Raw genomic sequence first — 25,810 nt, forward strand, 5'->3', positions numbered from 1 at the left:
AACAAGTAAATCAAATAAGTCTAAGTCTCTCTCTCACTTATTTTGGTTATATTATTTTCTGAACTGCACATAAGAGAGACAGGTAGTTGCTGAGTGGCATTTTTGTGGCCTCATCTCCTTCCCGCTATCCTGAAGATACCACAAGCATCCAGTTTTTGCAAGCCTTCTTCTGTGGTCTCTGATTTGATCTGCCCTCCTCCTAGGGACAATGTGGCCAAAGGGCCCAGGTTTTTTAAGGCTCAGTTTCCAAAAATACTCTGCCCAATTTCAGTCCGTGTGCTACAACCTGTTTCTCTTTTCTTCCACACCCTCTTAATTGAAATTCAGAGTTGATTGTTTTGTTCCTACAGAGTTTTTAACGTTGGACAATTTACATCCTGAATTTACCCAGCTAATGATTCACTTTTTTTTTTTTTTTTTTTTTATCTTGCATCCCCCTGCCAAATTATTCTTCTCGAAAGTGGTATGCTCATCAAGTCATTCCACACCTTAGGCACTTGCAGAAGACATCTTATATATAAAGTTCAAACTTTCTCCCTCAATCTCAGTCACAGGCTGTTTCCTCAACGGGCTGGGTGCAGCTTGTCTTTCTAACTTTATCATCCCTTATTCCCCTTTTCTGTATCCACCTAAATTGTCAGCTGTCCAACTCCAGAACAGTCATATCAACAAACTGGGCTTCTTTTGCCTCTCACCATTTCCCTTTTCTGAGACATTTTTCCCTCTCCTTTCTAATATCTCAGTTGTACAGTTCCTCAATGAAATTTCTACAAACATATTGACAAGTTTAAACGCAGTAGGTTATAATAAAAATACTAACAACTCATCAGCACGGACACTGAACCATCAGGATGGTTCTAGCCATAGTGCTAGAACTGGGTTATAGAGCATTCCTGCTTTGCCAGTCATTAATCTTTCAGTTGCTGGATCCAAAGAAGGTCCAGGGAGGAGGCTAGGAATTCCTGGTGGAGAGGCAGAACTGGCTGGAATAGCAGAGGCACTGAGGTGGAGATGGGGGAAGACTGCAACTATTCGCCAATTGTCACAAAAATATTTCAATATCTAACAACTCATCTGGCCATCCAACATCCTTGGGTGGTACAAACAGTTAATCCACTTGGCTGCTAACTGAAAGTTTGGAGGTTCCAGTCTACCCAGAGGTGCCTTGGAAGAAAGGCCTGGTGATTTACTTCTGAAAAATCAGCCATTGAAACCTATGGAGCACAGTTCTACTCTGACACATTTGGGGTTGTCATGAGTTGGAAATGATTTGATGCCAACTGGACTAATTATGAGCATTTAAAGATCATACCAATTGAATATCAGTGCCAGGCCTTGCTCCAGATTCAAATGAAGTCTTTTCCAACAACCTTAGAAGCAGTAGTTTCTCCTTCCTATAAGTTCTTTTAGTACTTTGTGCTCATACTATCCACAAGGCACATTTACAGCCTTGCATTGTTAACTGTCTTTTGAGGACTATTATATAAGTCATCCCCTCAAGATGGTGATCTTTTCTGAAATAAGAGTTGTACTGTATCTTTTGTCTCTCCCAAAAACTTGTCCAATACTTATTAATAAGGACTGATTGATTGAATCATTAAGAACTATTGTCATCATAATTATGCCAGTCACTTTGAGAGTAGCAGCCATCTTTGAGACTCTGATAAGAGCTATGGACTCTCTTCCCTAAAATATTCATATACATCTGCACGTACACAGAAAATTATTTGTAAAATTTCAGGTATTTCACTTATTCTGTAAGCTATTCATAGACTCCTGGGAGACCGTGGAACCTAAGTTAAAGACCTTGGCTTAAATGGAATTTTATGGAGCTAAAACATGAACCTAAAGAATTAACTTTAATGTGACCTTGGGAGTTCAGTGAGGGAGATACTTCAGGAGAATTCATCCTTTTTACTCCTTAGATCATAATATCTAAGTGGCTATATCATTGCATCTATCTGGGAGGCAGAGGAGCAGCAGAGCCTACATGCTCACTGTGGCCATCCAGTCTTCTTCTGGAATATTGTACTATCGACTGAGGGTTTCAGCTAAAGCACACTCATTACCAGTAATATTCATGGATATGAAATAACAAACACCAGGTAACAATTTGGAAAGGGGTTATCTTTGACTAGGTGAAGTGATTAATAAGCACCATGTGCCAAACTGTGAAGAGTGTGATTCATGTCTAACTAGGAGGAAAAGACGACATATGAAAATTCGAGAACAATTTTGTCTTAAGACTTTTTTTGTCAACAAAACCAACCTTGGTACATAAAGTGTAGACTTGATGTATAAAATAATAACGACATCATTGTCACTAAAACTCTGTGTGGAATCGACTCCCACTGACTTACGCATCATGACTCAAAGAGATGGGAATTCCATTAACTCCCTGAGGTAGTTAGCAAGCCTCCTTGTAATAATCTTTCTGGAAGAAAAGAGAGAACTTATTCACAAGGGAAGTTCCCTGCTATGGCACAGACGTGAAAGTCTAGAAAAATTGCGTTTTCTCGTATTTCATATGGATTTGCTTTACTTCTTGGGAAAAAAAGTAGAAAATCTTTTATATACTGTTTATCTGGTCTATATTGTCTAAAACGTCTTGAAGCACACTACCACTACAAACACATTAGACATGAATAGTGAAGAAGACACCAGAAGAAAGTAATATGGAAAAAAAATAGTTCACACCTGCTAATTAAGATTAAAGCCAAAGTGTGCTTTTCTGGCCAAAAAATCAGAGTAATATTACTGAGATGCAAAAAGTCACTCTTTTCCAAGAAATGGCTAGAGAAATTACATCAGTTCTCTGGACATATGTAGGAGAGAGGGTGTGCAATTGATTCAGCGTAACCCTATTTTTCCCTCTGTTTTGACGACTGTGATAACATACTGAAGTGTCTAAAGGGTAGAATTCTCTTTAAGACATTCTGTATAGCACTGTGCCCTATTTGTACCTCGTGTGGATAGATACTTCCTGAAAACACAATGATGGTAATATGAGTTACAGCGGAGCTTACATAGTACAGGGAAATCACATCAGGAGAAGCATCTTCCCTAGTCCTATTTTGCGTCTAATTTACAACATACCCTCAAAACCAAGCTACCGGAAGCAAAGACTTAGGATAAGGAGGGTGAGATCGGGAGTTGGAGGGAGAGGTGGAGCAAAGGGCGACTTGGCTACCTTTTCCTCCTTCTTGATTTGTGACAGTCTGTGTGTGTGAGTGAGAGGCAAAATTTCTCTCCGAAAGCCTGCCTTTGTTATCGGACACTGAATCTAATCAATATCAAGCACACTGTTTTAGTGCTTACGTCCATTCTCTTCACCAAAGGACATCTGGCCTTTGTGGATAGAGTGGCTACCATAGCAACCAAAGTGGTGAATTCCATACAGGAGTGACCTGTGATTATTCGTTGAATAAAGTAATATGAACCTACTTACAGGCTTGACTTCACTCTTTTTCTACTTATCCCCACAGTCTTAGCCCTAAGATGCCCTGCTCCCTGGGAGAACCATAGCTGTGTCTGAAGGGAAAAAAAAAAAAAGACAGCTCAAAGAATTATAGACTATCAAATAAAATCTGGAAATATTGGGAAGCTTTCAAGTGGAACTGTGGTAACTTTTCCAGACTCAAAAAACAAAATAAGGCCTTAATAGAACTATGGGTTACAGGTTGGTATTGATTGCATTGTGTCCCCCCAGAAGATACGCTGAACCCCTAACCCCTGGTACCTGAGACCATGACCTTGTTTGAGATAGGGTGTTTGAAAATGTTATCAGTTAATACGAGGTTGTACCAGAGTTAGAGTGGGTCCTAATTCAATCCGAATGGTGTGCTATAAAAAGACACAGGGATTCAGAAACAGAGAGAAGACAGCCATGTGACCATGGAGTTATGCTGCAGGTACAAGCCAACAGAAGGCTGAGGCAGGCTATCTGAAGCTAGAGGAAGAAAGAAGAAAGGGTCTTTCCCTTGGGCCTTCAGAGAGAACATAGCACTGCTAATGCCCTGAATTCCATCTACTAGCCCCCAAAACTGTGAGGCAGTAAATTTCTGTTCTATAAGCCACCCAATTTGTGGTACTTTGTTTCATCAGCCCTAGGAAACCATTACACAGGTTATCATCAAAAAAATTTCATGAATCCTATTTGTATGTGTCTTCACAAAGCACAGTCAAGTAACGCAGGTGAAATTAGTCACTGTCTTTATGAAGATTTGCTGTTTTCAATTCCCTGGCAAAACAGATTTATGGATCTCGTACTGAATTTCCCCTCATTATGTGGAAAGTGAGCTCAGGTTATTTTATTTGAGAATTCAAGAAAGAAGCATCTCAGATAGTTGAGAGAACTCGATGACCATTCTGTATAAAAGTTAAAGAAACAGGAAGAGAAAGAGGGAGAAGAGGAAAAGAGAGAACAGGAAGGAAGAGGAAGAAAAACTATATTACTGAGCTTGGTACCGTTCTTTTACAAAAGTTCACTCGCACAATAAATTTCCCCCAATATGCACACTTCCAAGTCCAGTTTTGGATTCATGATACTAAGTGCAATCTGGCTACAATCTCTTTCTGATTTAATTTCCCAGAGCTCCCTTACATTAATCACTTCAGTCCTTTCAGTCTAATTAACCCAACAAATTCCTATCTTCTGCCTTTATTCACAGACTCTCAGAGCTGGAGAATTCAGGTCATAGAGTCCAACTTGTCCACCAGATGCCTGAATTCTCTTGACATATCTTCGTTTGCTGAATGAAGAATAAGATATTGGGCTGAAATCTTACTTGATTGAACTGTTGCTAATTTTTCCCATAAACCCCTTACACAAAACTGCTCTGAGGGAAAAGTCAGAAAGAAGAAATAAGCACACTCTAGTTTAAACTCAAAGTTAACTTCTTCTCACTTATTAATTATATATTTTGAAATATTTAAACCTGATTACAAAACATTAAGTCTAGAGTTATCTCACTTTTGTTCTGTCCATCCGTCCATCTGTCTATACTATATTGATTTAGTCCCTACCCAAAAATATATGTAAAGTGTCTCTATAAGTAAGGTTATGAGTACTTTTTATTTTGTACCTTTGTTTGGCACTGGGGGGGCTTATTCGTATGTTATGCCAATTGAGTTAGATGTCCCCTGAGACCATGGTCCCCAGCCCTCTTGGCAGTAATCTTTACAGGAGTAGATCGCTGTGCCTTTCTCCTACAGAGCCACTGGGTGGGTTTGAACAGACAACCTTTTAGTTAGCAGTCAAGTGCTTAACCATTGTGCCACCAGGTTCCTTGGAATGTTTATATACATGCTAACAGAACTGAGGTGACAGTTACTGTGATGCTTAGGATTATGTGTCAACTTGGCTGGGCCATGATTCTCGGTGTTTATATGTGACCATCCCCATGATGGGATCTGCTGTGAGTAGCCAAAAAGTTGAAAAGGAGCTTCCTTGGGCATGTAGCCTGCATCCAAGTATAAGTGGACATTCTGGCTTTTGTCCTCTCTGGATCCTGCAGCTGCCTCCAGTTCGTCTGACCACCGGTTCTTGGGACTTGAGCTAACAGCTTACCTGCTGATCCTGGGATTCATTGATCTTCACAGCCTGCGAATAAGAACCCTCCGCTCTGACCTGCTGATCTTGGGTTTACCAGCCCCTGCAGCTACGTGAAACAGGAGAAGGCTTTCAGTCTTGCCTGCTGATCTTCATCATCCTTCACAGCCTGTGACCAAGACCCCTGCTCTCCGACCTGCCAATCTTGGGTTCACCAGCCCCTGAAGCTACAGGAATCGGGAGAAGCCTCTATCGTGATCCAGGGACTTGGGACATTCCAGCCTCTATAATCACATGAGCTGTTTCCTTGATATAAATCCCTAACTCTCCCTGTATATTTATACACTTTACTGGTTTTGCTTCTCTAGAGAACCCAGCCTAAGACATTTGGTACCGAGAGTGGTTCTAGAGAAACAAAATTGTGAGGATGACTTTTCTAAATTGGTTCTGAAGTCTGAATAGTGTTAAAGATGTTGATGATTCTGCTTCTAGTAGTAAAGAGGGCTCTGTTAATCCATGGAGTGAGGTGGCAATTCAAATATGCAAAATATCACCAGGTATTGGTGAAAGGTGAGGCTGTGAGTGATGGTATATATGATAATTTTCTTCAATTTTGTTATAGTGAGAAGTATAAAAAATGGTTGGTTGGCTCTACTTTCGCTAGACAACTGGTAAAAGAAAGAGATGTGTTCAGGGCTTCAGACTCAAAGCTCAAGTGCCACATAAACCACCTTAAAGTTTTCACTTGTGCTTTGAAAGAAGGCTTTGTTTCTTGTAGTAACAGAACTGATATTGCCAAAAACCAAATCAAGAGTTTCATTGTAAGAGTGGCTGAATTACAACACCAACTCAATTGCCAACCTCAAGATGTGTCTGAAGTTAAAGTGAGGGCATTGATTGGGAAGATATGGGAGCATGAAACTTGGGAAGGGAACATATTGACAGATAATCAGGAAGCTGGAGACACTGAGGCTCCAAATTCCCATTAAGTCACTCCTGCCAAAAAAACCACTCCCATCTGAAGAGATTACTTCATGTTTGTCTGCTACACCACCCTGCCCAGAAAAACCATTAACCCCTCCACTCCCATCTCATAAGATTAGCCCTAGCCCAGCTGCCTCTAAAGAGCCCTTGCCTGAGTCATTGCCAGAGGCAGATGCTTTACAAGACAATACTGAATGTTTTCAAAATAATTCCACCCTACCAATTCTGGCTTCTAGAACTATAATTAGGCTTAAGTCCCAGAGATCTCCAAAAAGTGAAGTACAAAGTGTGACCCAGGAGTAAGAATGCTACACTCCAAAAGAACTGTTTAACTTTTCTAATATGTATAAATAGAAACCTGGGAAATATGTGTGCGAATGGCTATTAAAGGTGTGAGATAATGGTGCAAGGAACAAAAAGATGGATCAGTCTGAATTTATCGATATGGCTCCACTAAGAACAGATTCTTCATTCAATGTTTCAGCTCAAGAAGTTAGGAAAGGATCTAATAGTTTATTTGGTTGGGTTGCTGAAGCATGGATTTCTCAGTGGCCTACACTAAATCAAGCTGAAGTACCAGGCCTGTCTTTGTATATACTGTAGAAGAAGGTATCCAAAGGCTTAGGGAAATTGACATGCTAGAGTGGATTTATCAGGTTAGACCCACAGAGCCACACATGGAATGCCCAGAGAACACATCTTTTGCACCAACAGTGAGGAACAAATTTGTGAAAGGAACGTCAGCATCCTTGAGGATTGCTGTGATTGCTATCTTATGTAAATCAGATTTGACAGTGGGAACTGCTGTAGCTGAATTAAGACACCTAACTACCATGTGGAAACCCTGGTGGCATAGTGGTTAAGTGCTACAGCTGCTAACCAAAGGGTCAGCAGTTCGAATCCACCAGGTGCTCCTCGGAAACTCTACGGGGCAGTTCTACTCTGTCCTATAGGTTTGCTATGAGTTGGAATCGACTTGATGGCACTGGGTTAGGTTTTGTTTTTTTTTTAACTATGATGTGGCTGACTGGACCCCATGATGATAGGGACCAAGTGGCAGTATTCAATCGACAAAATCAAGGTGGGTGTGGTTACAGTAATGAACAGCGGAGTCAAAGCAGTAATCAGAATAGTCTGACTCATACAGACTTATGGCTTGAGCTACTTAGTCATGGTGTCCCTAAGAGTGAAATAGATACGAAATCTACTAAATATTTATTTGCTCTGTACAAATGGATGAATTCTAGGTCAGGTGAGCAGCAGTCTAACTCAAATCGCCAGAATAGAGAGTCATGGTGCCTCAATCAATTCCCATACTTAAGCGAGGTTAAAGACCTACAATCCCTTGAATGAAAGGGAGGCCAAGTCCCCTTGAAGAAGGACTCCAAAACTCTGCCAACAATTTATACCGTTAATCTCTTTCCCAGCCTTCTCAAAGGGATTTACAGACTTTTACAAGAGTGGCTGTTCATTGGGGCAAAGGATGTAATCAGACTTTTCAGGGATTTCTGGATAATGGCTGTGAACTGACAATAATTCCAGGAGACCCAAAATGTCACTGTGGCCCACCAGTCAGAGTGGGGGTATATGGAGGTCAGGTTATTAATGGGGTCTTGGCTTATGTCCATCTCACAGTAGGCCCAGTGGGCTGCCAAACCCATCCTGCAGTGATTTTCCCTGTTCCAGAATGCATAATTGTAACAGATGCACTCAGCAACTGGCAGAACCCCCACACTGGATTCCTGGCAAATGGAGTAAGGGCTATTATGGTAGGAAAAGCCAAGTGGAAGCCATTAGAACTGCTCCTACCTAGGAAAATAGTAAGTCAAAAGTAACACTGCATTCCTTGAGGGACTACAGAGATTACCGCGACCATCAAGGGCTTGAAGGATGCAGGGACAGTGATTCCCATGTGATTCCCACATCCCCATTCAACTTGCCTTTTTGGCCTGTGCAAAAAAACAGATGGATCTTGGAGAATGAGAGCAGATTATCGAAAACTTAACCAGGTGGTGACGCCAATCACAGTTGCTGTTCCAGATGTAGTTTCATTGCTTGAGCAAATTAATACATCTCCTGGTACTTGGTATGCTGCTATTGATCTGGCTAATGCCTTTTCACCATACTTGTTTCAAAGGAGCACCAGAAGCACTGTGCCTTCAGCTGACAAGGCCAGCAATACACCTTCACTTGCCTATCTCAGGGCTACATCAACTGTCTAGCCCTATGTCATAATTTAGTTCCCAGGGACCTTGATAACCTTTCCTTTCTACAAGACTTCACACTGGCCCATTACCTTGATGACATTATGCTTGTTTGACATAGGAAGGAAGAAGTGTCAATAACACTAGACTTATTAGTAAAACATTTGCGTGCTAGAGGGTGGGAAATTAATCCCACAAAAATTCAGGCACCTCCCACCTCACTTTAACTTCGTAGAGAATGGAAATTCCAGAACACTTAATAGTGCTCAGGAGGAATCTGTACATAGTCCAAGAGGCAATCGTTTGAACAGAACAAAGGGATGCTACATGGCTTAAAGTCAGGAAAGGTATGTGTCAGAATTGTATCCTTTCACCATACCTATTCAATCTGTATGCTGAGCAAATAATCCAAGAAGCTGAACTATATGAAGAAGAATGGGACATCAGGACTGGAGGAAGAGTCATTAACAACTTGTAATATGCACATGACACAACCTTGCTTGCTGAAAATGAAGGGGAATTCAAACACTTACTGATGAAGATCAAAGACCACAGCCTTCAGTATGGATTGCACCCCAACATAAAGAAAACAGAAATTCTCACAACTGGACCAATAACCAACATCATGATAAACAGAAACGACTGAGTTTCTCAGGGATTTCATTTTACTTCAATCCACAATCAACACCCATGGAAGCAGCAGTCAAAAAAATCAAAAGACGCATTGCATTGGGCAGATCAGCTACAAAAGACCTCTTTAAAGTGTTGAAAAGCAAAGATGTGACCTTGAGGACTAAGGTGTGCCTGACCCAAGACATGGTGTTTTCAATCGCTTCATATGCACACGAAAGCTGAACAATGAATAAGGAAGAATGAATAAGAATTGATGTCCTCGAATTGTGTTGGCAAAGAATATTGAATGTGCTATCGACTGCCAAAAAGAAAAAAAAAACAAACAAAGAACAAACAAATCTGTCTTGGAAGAAGTACAACCAGAATGCTCCTCAGAAACAAGGATGGTGAGACAGCGTCTCTGTCGTGGATTGAGTTATCTCCGCCAAAAAATATGTTTATTAACTTGGTTAGGCCATGATTCCCAGTATTCTGTGTTGTCCTCCATTTTGTGATTATAATTTTATGTTAAGAGAATTAGAGTGGGATTGTAACACCACTCTTGCTCAGGTCACCTCCCTGATCCAACGTACATGGAGTCTCCCTGGGGTGAGGCCTGCACCACCTTTTATCTCTCAAGAGATAAAAGGAAAAGGAAACAAGCAGAGAGATGGGGACTTCATACCACCAAGAAAGCAGAACCAGGAGCAGAGTGCATCCTTTGGACCCGGGGTCCCTGCACTTGACAAGTTCCTTGACGACGGGAAGATTGAGGATAAGGGCCTTCTTCCAGAGACAACAGAGAGAGAAAGACTTCCCCTGGAGCCGACAGCTTGAATTTGGACTTGTAGACTACTTTACTGTGAGGAAATAAATTTCTCTTTGTTAAAGCCATCCACTTGTGGTATTTCTGTTATAGCAGCACTAGATAGCCAAGACAGTCTCACATACTTTGGACATGTTATTAGAAAGGATCAGTCCCTGGAGAAGGACATAATGCTTAGTAAAATGGAGGGTCAGCGAAAAAGACCTTCAACCAGATGAATTGACACAGTGGCTGCAACAATGGGCTCAAGCATAGCGACAATTGTGAGAATGGCGCAGGACTGGGCAGTGTTTTGTTCCGTTTTATATAGGGTTACTATGAGTTGGAACCAACTGGATGGCACCTAACAACAGCAACCACTGCAGTGAAATTTCTAGGGGTCCAGTGGTGTGGAGCATGTTGAGGTATTCCTTCTAAAGTGAAAGGTAAGTTATTGCATCTGGCTGCTCCCACAACTAAAAAGGAGGCACAGCACCTAGTGGGTTGCTTTGGATTTTGGAGGCAACATATTTGTCATTGGGGTGTGCTACTCCAGCCTATTTATAAAGTGACTCAAATAGCTGCTAGTTGTGCATGGAGCCCAAAACAAGAGAAGGCTTTGCAACAGGTTCAGGCTGCCATGGAAGCTGCTCTGCCTCTTGGGCCATATGACCTGGCTGATCCAATGGTGCTTGAAGTGTCCGTGGCAGATAGAGATGCTGTTTGAAGGCTTTGGCAGGCCCGCATTGGTGAATCGCAGTGCAGACCCTTAGAATTTTGGAGTAAAGCCCTGCCATCCTCTGCAGAGAACTACTCTCCTTTTGAGAAACAGCTTTTGGCTTGTTACTGGGCCTTAGTAGAGACACCAACTCACCATGCAACCTGAGTTGCCCATCATGAAGTGGGTGTTGTCTGACCCACAGAGTCATAAATTTGGACGTGGACAGCCGCGCTTGATCATCAAATGGAAGTGGAATATACAAGATTGGGCCCAAGCAGGATCTGAAGGCACAAGTACGTTGCATTAGGAAGTGGCCCAAATGCCAGTGGTCCCCACTCCTGTCACATAACCTTCCATCTCCCAGCTGGGGAGTTCCTTATGAACAGTTGTCTGAGGAAGAGAAAACTTGTGCCTAGTTTATAGATGGTTCTGAACGATATGCAGGTACCACTCAAAAGTGAGCAGTGGCAGCACTACAGCCTCTTTCTAAGTCCTCCCTGAAGGACAGTGGTGAAGGGAATTCCTCCCAATGGGCAGAACTTTGAGCAGTTTATCTGGGTGTTCACTTTGTTTGGAAGGAGAAATGGCCAGATGTGCGATTGTTTATGGATTCATGGGCTGTGGCTAACAGTTTGGCAGGATGGTCAGGGACTTGGAAGGAACATGATTGGAAAATCAGAGACAAGGATTTATGGAGAAGAGATTTATGGGGACAAGGATTTATGGGGACGACCTCTCAGAACGGGCCAAATAAGTGAAAATATTTGTGTCTCATGTGAATGCTCACCATAGGGTGGCCTCAGCAGGGGATGATTTTAACAATCAAGTGGATAGGATGACACGTTCTGTGGAAACCAGTCATCCTATTTCCCCAGCTACTCCTGTCATTGCTCAATGGGCTCATGAGCAAAATGGCCATGGGGGCAGGGATGGAGGTTATACATGGGCCCAGCAACGTGGACTTCCACTCACCAAGGCTGGCTTGGCTACAGCCACAGCTGAGTGCCCAATCTGGCAGCAGCAGAGACCAACACTGAATCCCTGATATGGCACCATCTCTTGAGGTGATCAGCCAGCAACCTTGTGGCAAGTTGATTTCTTGGGCCACTTCCATCATAGAAAGGGCAGTGTTTTGTCCTTACTGGAATGGACACTTACTCTGGATATGGACTTGCCTTCCCTGCATGCAATGCTTCTGCCAAAACTACCATCTGTGGACTTACAGAATGCCTTATCCACCGTCATGGTATCCCACACAGCACTGCCTCTGATCAAAGGACTCACTTTACAGCAAACGAAGTGCTGCAATGGGCCCATGTTCATGGAATTCACTGCTCTTACCATGTTCCTTATCATCCTGAAGCAGCTAACTTCATATAATGTTGGAATGGCCCCCTAAAGACACAATTATGGCACCAGCTAGGTGGCAATATCCTACAAGGTTGGGGCAATGTTCTCCAGGAGGTTGTATATGCTCTAAACCAGCATTCAATATATGGTACTGTTTCTCCCATAGCCAAGATTCATGGGTCCAGGAACCAAGGGGTGGAAATGGGAGTGGCACCACTCACTATTATCCCTAGTGACCCACTCCAAGATTTTTGCTTCCTGTCCTCGTGACCTTATGCTCTGCATGTCTAGAGGTCTTAGTTCCAAAGGGACGAATGCTCCCACCTGGAGGCACATCACCGATTCCATTGAACTGAGAGCTAAAAATGCCACCTGGCCACTTTGGGCTCCTTATGCCTCTGGATCAACAAGCAAAGAAGAGAGTTACCATACTGGCTGGCGTGATTGATCCTGATTACCAGAGGAAATGAATTGATATTACGTAACGGAGGTAAAGAAGAGTATGTCTAGAATGCAGGAGATCCCTTAGGGTATCTCTTAGCACTACCATACCCTGTTATTAAAGTTAGTGGAAAACCATGGCAACCCAATTCTGACATGACTACTAACGGCCCAGACCCTTCAGGAGTGACGGTTTGGGTCACCCCACCAAGCAAAGAGCCACCACCAGCTGTGGTGCTTGCTGAGGTCAGATGGAATACGAATGGGTGGTGGAAGAAGGGAGTTCTAAATATCAGTTATGGCCACGTGGTTGGTTGCAGAAATGAAGACTGCAGCTGTTATGAGTATTTCTGTTTCATATGTGTGCATCAGATATTTTTGTTTTCTTCACTTATAAAATATAGGATGTCAATGGGGCTAGTACATTTTCAGTTATAAGTGTGTTAGTTGTATCATGTTAGGAGCAGGTATGACTTTGTAATTGTCTTTATTCAGAGATTATGTATGGTTTGGGGAGGTGTGTACAGGTGCCAAGTTGACAACGGATGAACTGTGATGGTTAAGATTGTGTCAACTTGGCTGGGCCATGATTCTGTGTTTATATGTGATCACCCCCATGATAGAATCTGCTGACCCTATAGGACAGAGGAGAACTGCCCCAAAAGGTTTCCAAGGAGTGGCTGGTAGATTTTAACTGCCAACCTTTAGGTTAGCAGCTGAGCTCTTAACTACTGTGCCAGTTGAAAGGGAGTTTCCTTGGGTGTCTAGCCTGGATCCAAATATAAGTAGACATTCTGGCTTTTTACCTGTCTGAGTCCTGCAGCTGCCTCCTGTTCATCTGACCACCCGTCCTTGAGACTGGAGCTAGCAGTTTACCTGCTGATCCTGGGTTTGGTCACTCTTCACAGCCTGTGAGCAACAATCTGCTCTCCAACCTGCTGGTATTGGGTTCACCAGCCCCTGCAGCTACGTGAATCAGGAGAAGCCTTTCGATCTTGCCTGCTGATCTTCATTGACCTTCATAGCCTGTGACCAAGAGCCCTGCTCACTGACCTGCCGATCTTGGGTTCACCAGCCCCTGGGGCTATTAGAATCAGGAGAAGCTTCTATAATCTCGTTAGCCATTTCCTTGTTATAAATCTCTTTCTCTAAATACATATATTTATACGCTTTACTGGTTTTGCTTCTCTAGAGAACCCAGCCTAAGACAGTTAGTTATAAAATTTTGCAACAGGAAAAAAACGGAATGTACTTTCAATGTAAAAACTGGGTGTAGTGTATTTTATCTAATAAATTCCTACTGAAAACTACTCAATGAAAACCAAAAAAACTCACTACTGTCAAGTTTATTCTGACTCATAGTGACCCTAAAGGACAGAGTAGAATTCCCCCAAAAGGTTTCCAAGAAGCAGCTGGTAGATTCGAACCACCAACCTTTCGGTTAGCAGCTGAGCTCTTAACCACTGTGCCAGCAGAGCTCCCCTGGAATGCATTAGAAAGTTCAAAAGTAAATTAGCATAGAGTTTTAGCCTTGTAGGTATTATATTGATACATGTAAGCTGGGCTTATGAAAAATGTCTTTGTTGTTATATCTAGCTACAAGGATATTTTTATAGGCAGTCATTTTGATGTCACCCCTCTGACAATGTCACTTCGTATGGTCTGCACCCCTACCCCCTCCCCTGCGTTCCCCTAATGATGACACTGAGTATTACTGATTATTATATATTGGTAGCCTATATACTCCCCTTCTCAAGGAAATGCTCAATATACCCAAGGACAGCCTTGGTCCAAAGATAACACTCTTCAGCTTTACATATAGTTCGATAGCCATAGGCAAGATTTTGAATTTCCTTCCATACCCTTTTCTCCCTTGATTAATAAACCAAACCTATTATCCTCGAGTTGATTCCTACTCATAGTGACCCTATAGGACAGAGTAGAACTGCCTCGTAGAGTTTCCAAGGCTATAAATCTTTATGGAAGCAGACTGCCACACCTCTCTCCCACAGAGTGCCTGGAGGCTTTGAGCCACCAACCTTTTGATTATCAGCTGAGCTCTTAACCACTGCACCACCAGGGCTCCATTAATACTTAGCACTAAATTCCAGATAACAAAGGTAAATGAAGGACTTGGATTCATCACCTTATCCATTAAAGCCCTTATTCCCTCATTCAGTTCATCCCATCCCACAGCAAACCTCCAAAACAATCTCAAATTAGCACGCCTTCCCTTTCTCCATTGCCACCACCCCCATCCCTGCCACTATCAATTCTCCCTGGACAATGGCAACGGCCTCCTTACAGATGGTTCTGCTACTCCTCTTTCCCCACTACAATTATTCTCTGTACAGAGTTCAAAAAGATCTTTTAAAAACATAACTTAGATCATGTTATCCCGAGTAGTGTGAACAATAAAGGCTCTCAGCTGAAGCTGCAAACTGAAAGATTGGTGGTTTGAGTCTACTCAGAGGCACCTTGAAAGAAAATCCTGGTGATCTACTTCTGAAAAACCATCCCCAGAAAACCCTGTGGAGCACAGTTCTACTTTGAACACATGGGTCGCCCTGAGTCAGAATCAAGTCAAAGACAACTGGTAGTATGCAGACGTGGAGAAGAAATTGACAGAGCAGAGTTTTGGACAAAGTAACAAGGGATGAGATCTCTCCGGGACAGAGGAAAAAGGATTAGCTTGGGACAGAGGAGGGGCACCTTTTCTCTAAAATGAGGAATATCGAAATAAATTAAACTCCTTTTTAAAAGTAAAAGGCAAGCTGAGATCCATTTAAAGCAAAAGGCTCTAAACTCCTATAGTGTCACTAGCCAGGTAGATAGAAAAACATCTGGATTGGCAGCCTTGCATTAGGCCATAGGTTCTGGGGCAAGCTAGACTATACATTGCCTAAAGACATTCACATTCCAAAAATTTTAAATCATTGTGGTGGCCAGACAAGACATATGTGAAAGCCAGATTCAGCTGCTGCCTTGGGCCACGTTTACAAGCCTGACTTAATGAAATATGCTGTTTATGTTAAACGTGGTGATGTTTGGCAAATCAGGTTTCTCCACTCGAAAAATGTTAATTTTATAATTACTGAGATTCAATGATGCAGCTTGTAACAAAATTTTGTTCACTGGGAGCACTGAGTCATATATTAAACTCACTGATGCATTCAGATACGTAATAATTGCTACAGAAATCATTAGCAAGGACGTTCGTTCATAATTTTTTAGAAGAAAGTCCTCACGCAGGGACCAGGGTAGAAAAAGAAAAATAGAAAAAGCTTAGATCCTAGCTCTGTCCGCTGAGACGGCCTAGATGCAGTAACACCCCACAGTAATGAGGAAAAAAAAAAAGTTTAGAATACTTGTAGGACAGAAATTAATAAAAGAAACTTAACAGAGCTGTGTAAAAGTTGAAGCCCTGGTGGTGCAATGGTTAAGAGCTATGGCTGCTAAACAAAAAAAAGTTCAGCAGTTGGAATCCACCGGCTGCTCCTTGGAAACCCTATGGGGCGTTTCTACTCTGTCCTATAGGGTTGCTATGAATTGGAATCAACTCAACAGCAACGGATTTTTACGAGTATAAAAGTTTTATTGAAGAACAATGGGGGCCAACTTAACATAAAAAAAAAAAAAAATGGAGATCAGAAATTTCTAGTGGCACCAAACGTCATGATTGTTCTCCCGTTTTAGCAGTGCCCAGTGTCACAGAAAACAGTGATCTGCATTTATGTTGGATTAGGGAGTTTCAGGTGTAGGAATGAAGAAGAATAAGAACCCAAGAGTCCACAACTAATCTTCGATGGTCAATAATGAAGATAGATAAATGTAACTAGAGAAAAAAAATCACACACATAACTGTGGTAGCCAGCCTCTAATATGGTGCTCAGTGACCCCTCCCCCTTGGTATTCCCTCCTGTATTGAGCCCCCCTCACATTGTACCAGGATTGATCTGTGTGGCCAATAGCATACAGCAGAAGTAATGGTTGTTTCTTCTGAGATTGTTATAAAAGATAGTGGCATACAACTTGGGCGCTCCCTCCCTTGCTTGCTCTCTGTCTTGGATCTTTCACTCTAGAGGAAGCCACCTGCCATGTTGTAATGATACTCAGGCAGCCTATGAAAAAGCTCACCTGGCAAGAAATGGAGGCCTCTACTCAACAACCAGTGAAAAACTGAGGCCTGCCAAAACCACATGAGTGAGCTTGGAAGCAGATTCCCCAGCCCTAGTCAGGCTTTGAGATGACTACAGTCCTGGCCATCAGCTTGACTGTGACCTCTTGAGAGAACCTGAGACAGAACCACCTAACAAATATGCATTTCCAAATTCTTGACCCACAGAAGCTGCTAAATTTATGGTAATTTTTTTTTTTTTTTTAATAGCAATAGATGGCTAATATAAACATGGAAACTGCGGACTGGGGGAAAGGAAGTCCCTTGCCTAAAAATATTACAAGCCTGAGTTTCGAAGCTTTGATTGAATTTTCATAGAACTCGGAATGGTGTAGGAGTCCCTGGGTGGCACAGATACTTAAGTGCTTGATTACTAACTGAAAGGCTGGCAGTTTGAACTCACCCAGAGTTGCCTTGCTATCTACTTCCAAAAAATCACAGCTTTGAAAACCCTATGGAGTACAGCTCTACTCTGACACTTGTGGGATCACCATGAGTCAGAATCAACTCAACCGCAACTGGTTTAGGAATGATATGTGTGACTCAAAATGGCAAAAGAAAAAAAAAGGGGGCAACGCTGTTTCTTACTCCAAAAATTGTAGACTGAGATGGGGGGAGGGGACAGAGGGGAGAGACACACAAAATGGACTAACATTGACCTGGGACATAATGTGCATTACGAAAGAAGTGACTCTACTTATTATAGGCTCCACTTAGGAAAATGCTTTTTTCCTTCCTTATGACCTCATGTGAAGCTACAATGAGACAACACCCTTAAGGGTCTTAGAAGCCCATTTGTCTAGCTGAGGTTCTACTAGACATTATCTTAAACTTTTCATAGATCTTAACAAGGAGTCTTAAGAGTCCCTCGGTGGTACAAGGGGTTAAACTGCTCAGCTGGTACAAAAGGTTGAAGGTTCAAGTCCATCCAGAAGTGCCTCAGAAGAGAGGCCTGGTGATCTGATTCCAAAAAAAAAACAGCATTGAAAACCATATGGAGCACAGTTCTACTCTGACACACAAAGGGTCGCCGTGAGTGGGAATGACTGGACTGCAGCTTTTTTTTTCTAAACAAGGGATCTTGTAGGCACCCCTGATTTGGTCTTTACACTTTCTTACCTTGAAATTTTTTTGCCTTATAGAAAATCTAGGAGTGAGAAAGTGTGGTATTTTTCAACCCAGCAAGCCCTGGGTAGTCCATACTTCCTCTTTATTCTGCTTGCAAGGAGAATAGCTCCTTCTTTAGGTCATCTCTCTTTTACAATACCTTTTCATATTCAGCTAAAAGAAGCCATTTGGCACCTTCAATATTCTCATTAGCCAGTTCCAGTTTTATTCCAAGTTATAGCAGGTGACATTTTCACTCATGTTTTCACTACTATATGGTGGCACCTTTTGCCCTTTTCCCAGCCTTCATAGCAATTTTCCTCACTATTCTTCCAGCCTCCATTAGTAGTCTTCTTGCTTCCTTTCTAGCCTGAGTCTGCTGCCTGATCCAAACCCAATGCTTTAAATTTGTGTGGCAACAGCACCCACATTTCTGTTTCAGTTATCTATTGCTGCGTAACAAACCAGCCTATTATTGTTTAGGAACTTCAAATAATAATTTTTTTTTCTCCTGATTCTACAGGTTGGCATTCTGAATGGTTCTGTGGGCCCCATCTGGGCTCTGGGCTGCTGATCTTGTAGCTGCATTCAAGTCGAAGCCAGGCTGGACTCGAAGATCCAAGATGGTCTTGCTCGCATATCTGAGACCATAGTGCCGGCTGTTGCCTGGGGAACATTGGTCTTCCATGTGGTCTGTCATTCTTCAGTAGGCTAGCCTGTGTGTCAGGGTGTCATCACAGCATCATGGTCAAGGCTGACCCAGATTCCAGACAGTGGAGACTCATTTCTTGAAGTGAGCGGCAAGGACATAGTACATAGGGATAGGACACAGAGAAGCATGATTTATTCAAGGAGCCCTAGTGGCACAGTGGTTAAGTGCTCAGCTGATAACTGAAAAGGTCAACAGCTTGAAGCCACTAGCCACTCCACAAGAGAAGGTGTGGCAGGCTACTTCCGTAAAGATTTACAGCCTTGGAAGCCCCATGGGGCGGTTCTACTGTGTCCTGTGGTGTTACTGTGAGTCGGAATTAACTTAACAGAAATGGGTAACCTTGTCATGTATTGAATTGTGTCCCCCAAAAATATCTGTCAACTTGACTAGGTCATGATTCCGTTGTATGATTGTCTACCATTTTATCTTCTGATGTAATTTCCTTATGTGTTGTAAATCCTGTCACTATGATGTAATAAGATGGATCAGTGGCAGTTATGCTGATGAAGTCTACAAGATTAGGTGGTGTCTTTAAGTCAATCTCTTTTGAGATATAAAAGAGAGAAGTGAGCAGAAAGATGTGGGAACCTCACGCCACCAAGAGGGCAGTGCCAGGAGCAGAGCGCATCCTTTGGACCTGAGGTTTTTGCGCTGGGATGCTCCCGGACCAGGGGAGGACTGATGACAAGGACCTGCCTCCAGAGCTGACAGAGAGAGAGGGCCTTCCCCTGGAGCTGACGCCCTGGATTTGGACTTCTAGTCTACTGGACTGTGAGAGAGTAGGCTTCCCTTTGTTGAAGCCATCCACTTGTGATATTTCTGTTATAGCAGCACTAGATGACTAAGACACCCCTTCAGCCCTATGCTAAATAGGCTGCTGCTGCACCTGCCATTATTGAGAAGTTGGCCACACAGCTCCCAGCCTGAAAACAACACTGGCTCTGCTGAGATTCAAGTCAGATAAATGAACACATATATGCCCATAACAACAGGGAAGCTGGAAGCTCTGTCTGATTCTTCACTGAGATGCAAGGATTTATACCATGGACGACTATCAAGATACAGAGAAAGTGTTCAAAAGATTCAGAGTACACAAATGACAAATGTATGTCACCTACCAAACCCTTTAGTAAAGTTTAAAAACATATTTTAACCTTAAGTGGTGGTGTTGCAGAGAATGAAGGAATAGGGCACTAAATAAAAGTGAAGTTTATCAATCTACTGGTGCCCAAGCAGAGGAAATTACATGCTATTTAAAGCCTGTGCCCAAGAAGACTACCAGCAAAATGAGTGGTAGGTCAATGATTGTACAACTCGAAGAATGTAATCAGTGTCACTAAATTGTACATGTAGAAACTGTTGAATTGGTTTATGTTTTACTGTGTATATTCTCAACAACAACAACAAAATAACATTTAGAAGGAAAAAAATTGAATGGTGGGTCTATGTACAACTGAAGCAGCTAAGAGAATGCAAGCTCCAGACTAAAGAAAGATAATCTGTACCCAAAAACAGGCAAAAGTAATCTGCAATGAAAGAAATCCACAGTGCTTGCCTTTGGAGGTATGAAGGATATTGACTTAATGGAGCATGAGGGAACTTTCTCAAGTGCTGGAAGTCTCCTATGTCTTGTTTTAGGTTGGTAGCCATATGGGTGGATACAATTATCAAATTTCATTGAACTGAGCACTTAAGATTTGTATATTTTGTTGTTTGTAAATTAGACATCTATTAAATAATAAAGAACAAAGAAAAAAATAAACCTCTAAAGAGTATTCTGTTCTTATTTCTTAAAAGCAATAGTTGTAGTATCAGCATTCTGAACTCTTTCAGTCAATGTTAAATAAAACATTATCATCCTAACATCATCTTCTCCCAACCCAAGAACCTACACGTGGTGCAGGAATAAATGAAAAAGATGATGAATCACCAGAGAAAAGCTATTTTTTTAAAAAAATGTAATCAGTTTGCATAAAATCATCTCTGACTCAAATGCAGGGATAGAAGGAAGGAGTTCCATTTTCTCACTAACAACAAAATAAACCTAAGATTTGTCAACTGCCGGATAGAACATAACACTATTTTTCTCAAACCTTTTTATATTAAAACAAAATTCAAAGTTACATAGCACGCAGAAGGTCTTTAAAAGGTTCTAAAAATAAAATGAGAATAAAAAAAATTTTTTTTTTAATATCTTCAAGGAATGATGTTTTATATTAGTGAAAGTTAAAAATGACTCACGCGAAAAAACTTAACAATTTCTTTTCTTTCTTCCTTTCATTTTCACCCTTCCTCTTTATCACTGTCCTCATAATTCTTGACTTCCTCAACATAAGATATTGTTGTCTATTATTTAAGGTATAGCTTTGGTGGCAGTAAAACAAAACAAAGTAATCAAACAACAACAACAAAAAGTACTAAGAGTGAATTGAACAAAATAGCAGTTAAAGTTAACTTCTCTCCCACATTACATTCTAAGCATAAAAAAAGCATAAGGGTGTGGCAACTCCACAGTGTCAAGGATCCTGACTTCCTATCACATTGCTCTGCAATCTCTGTGGTGCCTCTTTCACCCACATTTTCATCTCTACGTTCCAGAATTTGCATTCACCTATTCCTTCTTTTATTCCTTACGTTCTATCAGCCAGAAATTAGTCACAGCCATCCCTAGATGTAGGAGTGAAATCTATCACTTGGCAAGCCTCATGCCCACCCAAACATTTCATCATTAAGAAGAGTGGGAGATTTCCCTGGAGCAAAGGAGAACAAAGAACACTGAAGACTCAAGGAAGCAATTAGTCCAAAGGTCTAATGGCCCACAGGAACCACAGCCTCCTCTGACCTGAGACCAGGAGAACTAGATGATGACTGGCTACCACCAACAACCACTCTGACCTGGATCACATAGAATGTCCCAGTTAGAATGCGTAAAAAATGTAGAACAAAATTTAAAAAAAAAAAGAAAAAAAGACCAGACTTATTGGTCTAGAACAGACTGGAGGAACCCAAGAGACTTTTGCCTTAAAACACCTTCCAGCTTGGAACTGAAGATACTCCCAGAAGCCACCTTTCAGCCAAATAATGTTGTTGTTAGGTACTGTCATTAGGTGTTATTAGGTGCTATGAGTCAGTTCCTACTCATAGCGACCCTATGTAGAACAGAGCAAATCATTGCCTGGTCCTGCGCCATCTCACAATCATTGCTATGTTCCAGCCCATGGTTGCAGTCATTGTGTCAATCCATCTCGTTGGGGGTCTTTCTCTTTTTTGCTGACCCCCCTACTTTACCAAGCATGATGTCCTTCTCCAGGGACTGATCCCTCCTGTTAACAAAAGTACATGAGACAGATTCTCACCATCCTCCCTTCTAAGGAGCATTCTGGCTGTACTTCTTTCAAGACAAATTTGTTCATTCTTCTGGCAGTCCATGGTATATTCAATATTCTTCACCACTACCATAATTCAAAGGCATCAGTTTTTCTTTGGTCTTCCTTACTCAATGTCCATTTTTTGCATGATATATGAGGTGATTAAAAAATACTATGGCTTGGGTCAGGTTCACCTTAGTCTTCAAGGTGACGTCTTTGCTTTTTAACATTTTAAAGATATTTTTTGCAGCAGATTTGCCCAATGCAATGCATCGTTTGATTTCCTGACTGCTGCTTCCATGGGCGTTGATTATGGAGTCAAGTAAAGTGAAATCTTTGACAACTTCAATATTTTTTCTGTTCATCATGATGTTGTTTATTGGTCCAGTTGTGAGGATTTTTTGTTTTCTTTATGTTGAGGTGTAATCCGTACTGAAGGTTGTAGTCTTCAATCTTCATCAGTAAGTGCTCATGTCCTCTTCACTTTCAGCAACCAAGGTTTTGTCATCTACATATTGCAGGTTGCTAATGGGTCTTCCTCCAACCTTGATACCACATTCTTCTTCATATAGACACCAGTAAAGAATGTGCCTCTTAGAACAATCAACTATATGAGACCAAAAGGGCAACATTTGACCAAAGTCAAAGATGAGAAGGCTGGGAGGGAGAGGGAAATGGGGATCCCAGGGAGGAAATGGGAATTGTACTGACACATTGCAGGGACTGTAATTAATGTAAGGGAAAAATTTGTATAAGAATCTTTGATTGGAAAACTAGTTTTCTATGTAAACGTTCACCTAAAGCATAATGTTGTGTTCTAAATAAGTAAAAATAACAGGAGAACAGATGTGTTATCTTGTGTTGTTGTCGATTCTGACTCATGGCAACCTCACGTATTACAGAGTAGAACTGCTCCACAGACTTTTCTTGGCAGTAATCTTTACAGAAGCTAATTATTCTGCAGAAACCTTTTATTCTGCAGTGCTGTTGGATGGGTTTGAACTTCCAACTTTTCAGTTACCAGCCAAATGCAAACCATTTGTGCCACCCAGGGATCCAGGAGAACAGATGTTTTTGTCTTGTTCCTATGAGTCAATTCTGACTCCTAGCTACTCCACAGAACACAGTAAAACTGTTCCATGGGATTTCCTAGCCTATAATTTTTACAGGAGCAGATCGCCAGGTCTTTTTTCCTGTGGAGCCACTGGGTGGTTCAAACTGCTGACCTTTCAGTTAACAGCCAAGTGCTTAACCTTTGCTCTATCTGGGATCCTTGGGAGAACAGATACTGGAGAACAATTAGCAGACAGTGCCTCAGTTGCCTCTGATTCCCTAAAAACATAGGTGTACTTCAGATGGTACTTCATAAGGTGGATCATTCGAAAGAAAACACCATTTATATTCTGTTCACTAGAATTTTGTTGAGGATTTTTGCATCTATATTCATAAGAGATATTGGCCTGTAGTTTTCTTGTGGTGTCTTTGTCTGGTTTGGGCATCAGGGCTACGTTTGCTTCATAGAATGAATTAGGGAATATTAATTCCTTCTCTATCTTTTGGAAGAGTTTAAACAGCATTGGTGTCACTTCTTGTCTATATGTTTGGTGGAATTCACCAGTGAAGCTATCTGGTCCAGGGCTTTTTTTTTGTTGAAAGGCTTTTGATCACTGACTCCATCCTTTCACATGTTATGGATCTGTTGAGACTTTCTATTTCTTCTTGAGTCAGTTTGGGTAGGTTGCTTCCTTCTAACAATTTGTCCATTTCATTTAGATTATCCACTTTGTTGCCATACAGTTGTTCATAATATTCTGCCATAATTCTCTTTGTTTCTATTAAAAAAAAACCCACTGCCATCGAGTCGATTCCGACTCACAGCGACCCTAGAGGACAGAGTAGAACTGACCCATAGAGTTTCCAGGGAGCGTCTGGTGGATTCAAACTGCCGACATTTTGGTTAGCAGCCGTAGCACTTAACCACTATGCCACCAGAGTTTCCTTATTTCTATTGGCCGGTTACAATTTCACCTCTTTAGTTTTTTTATTTTGGTTATTTGCACCATTTCTCTTCTTTTGTAGATAAAAGTTTGTCAGTTTTATTGATCTTTTAAAAGAACCTACTTCTAGTTTTATTGATTCTATTGTTTTCAATTTTATTTATTTCTGCTCTGATTTTTGTTATTTCCTTTCTTCTGATAGATTTAGGCTTAGTTTGCTCTTCTCTTTCTAGTTACTGGAGTTGTCAAGTAAGGCTGTTAATCTGATATCTTTCTTATTTTTTTATGTAGGCATTTATTGCTATAAGTTTCCCTCTGAGTACTGCCTTCACTGCATCCCGTAAGTTTTGATATGTTGTGCTTTCATTTGACTCTAAGAAATTTATGACTTCTCTTTTGATTTCTTCTTTGGCCTATTGGTAGTTTAATAGTGTGTTGTCTAATTTCCATATGTTTGTGTATTTTCCAGGTTTTTTTTTTTTTCAGTTATTAATTTCTAGCTTTACTTCACTGTAGTCAGAAAAAAATACTTTGTATAATTTCAATCTTTTTAAATTTATCAGGGCTTGCTTTGTGACCTAAAATGTGGTCTATCCTGGAGAATAATCCATGTGCACTGGAGTAAAATCTGATTGTGCTGATTTGGGGTGGAGTGTTCTATACATGCCTGTTAAGTCTAGTTGGTTTATAGTGTCATTCAGGCCCTCTGTTTCTTTGTTGATCTTCTTTATATCTGTTCTGTCCAATATTGAAAGTGGTGTATTAAAGTCTACAACTATTTTCATAGTACTATCTCCCTTCAATTCTATCAGTGTATGTTTTCTATGAAGCCTTGGTAGTGCAGTGGTTGAGAGCTAGAGCTGCTAACCAAAAGGTCAGCAGTTTGAAGCCACCAGCCACTCCTTGGAAACCCTATGGAGCAGTTCTACTCTGTCCTATAGGGTCTCTAAGAGTCAGGGTCTGCTCAAAGGCAATGGGTTTGTTTGGTTTTGCTTTCTATATTTAGGTGCCCTGATGTTGGGTGCATATATACTTATGATTGTTAAATCTCCTTGACTAATTGACCCTTTATCATTACATAATATTTACCTTTACCTCTTCTGACAGATTTTTTTTCTTAAAGTCTACTTTGTCAGATATTAAGATTGCCTACCCAATAACATTTATTTTTTTTTTACCCAATAACATAGTCTATAAAGAAAATGTTCTACATTCTACTTTGGTGAGTAGCGTCTAGGGTCTTAAAAGCCTGTGAGTGCCCACCTAGGATACTCCACTTGTCCCAACCCTTCAGGAGCAAGACAGAATGAAGAAACTAGACACAAGAGAAAGATTAGTCCAAAGAACTAATGGACCACATCTACCATGGTCTCCACTACACAGCCCAGTACAACTAGATAGTGCCCAGCTACCACCACTGACTGCTCTGAAAGGGATCAAAATAAGGGGTCTGAAACCTCCACAATTACAGTAGGAGACTTCAGCACACCACTTTTGGAGAAGGATAGGTCTTCCAGTAAGAAGCTCAATAGAGACGTAGAAGACCTAATTGCTACAATCAACCAACTTGACCTCATAGACCTATACAGAACACCCCACCCAACACCTGCAAGTCATACTTTTTTTTCTAGTGCACATGGATCATTCTCTAGAAAAGATCACATATTAGGTCATAAAACAAACCTTTGCAGAATCCAAAACATCAAAATGTTACAAAGCATCTTCTCAGACCACAAGGCCATAAAAGTGGAAATCAGTAACAGAAAAATTAGGGAAAAGAA

General features: G+C 41.3%; 1 protein-coding gene across 1 annotated transcript in view; it reads right to left on the reverse strand.

Moving 5' to 3' along the window:
* The window catches only part of NMI (N-myc and STAT interactor), a 42,824-nt gene extending 24,172 nt beyond the window's left edge, over window positions 1-18,652 (reverse strand). Inside the window, exons 1-2 of the mRNA XM_049888522.1 lie at window positions 18,474-18,652; window positions 11,031-11,158 (exon numbers count right to left, since the gene is read on the reverse strand). Of these exons, the coding sequence (XP_049744479.1) occupies window positions 11,031-11,158; window positions 18,474-18,652 (307 nt within the window). The remainder of the gene's footprint in view (window positions 1-11,030; window positions 11,159-18,473) is intronic.
* Window positions 18,653-25,810: the final 7,158 nt, after the last annotated feature.

The sequence above is a fragment of the Elephas maximus genome, chromosome 6, assembly GCF_024166365.1.
Source record: "Elephas maximus indicus isolate mEleMax1 chromosome 6, mEleMax1 primary haplotype, whole genome shotgun sequence".
NCBI lineage: Eukaryota > Metazoa > Chordata > Mammalia > Proboscidea > Elephantidae > Elephas > Elephas maximus.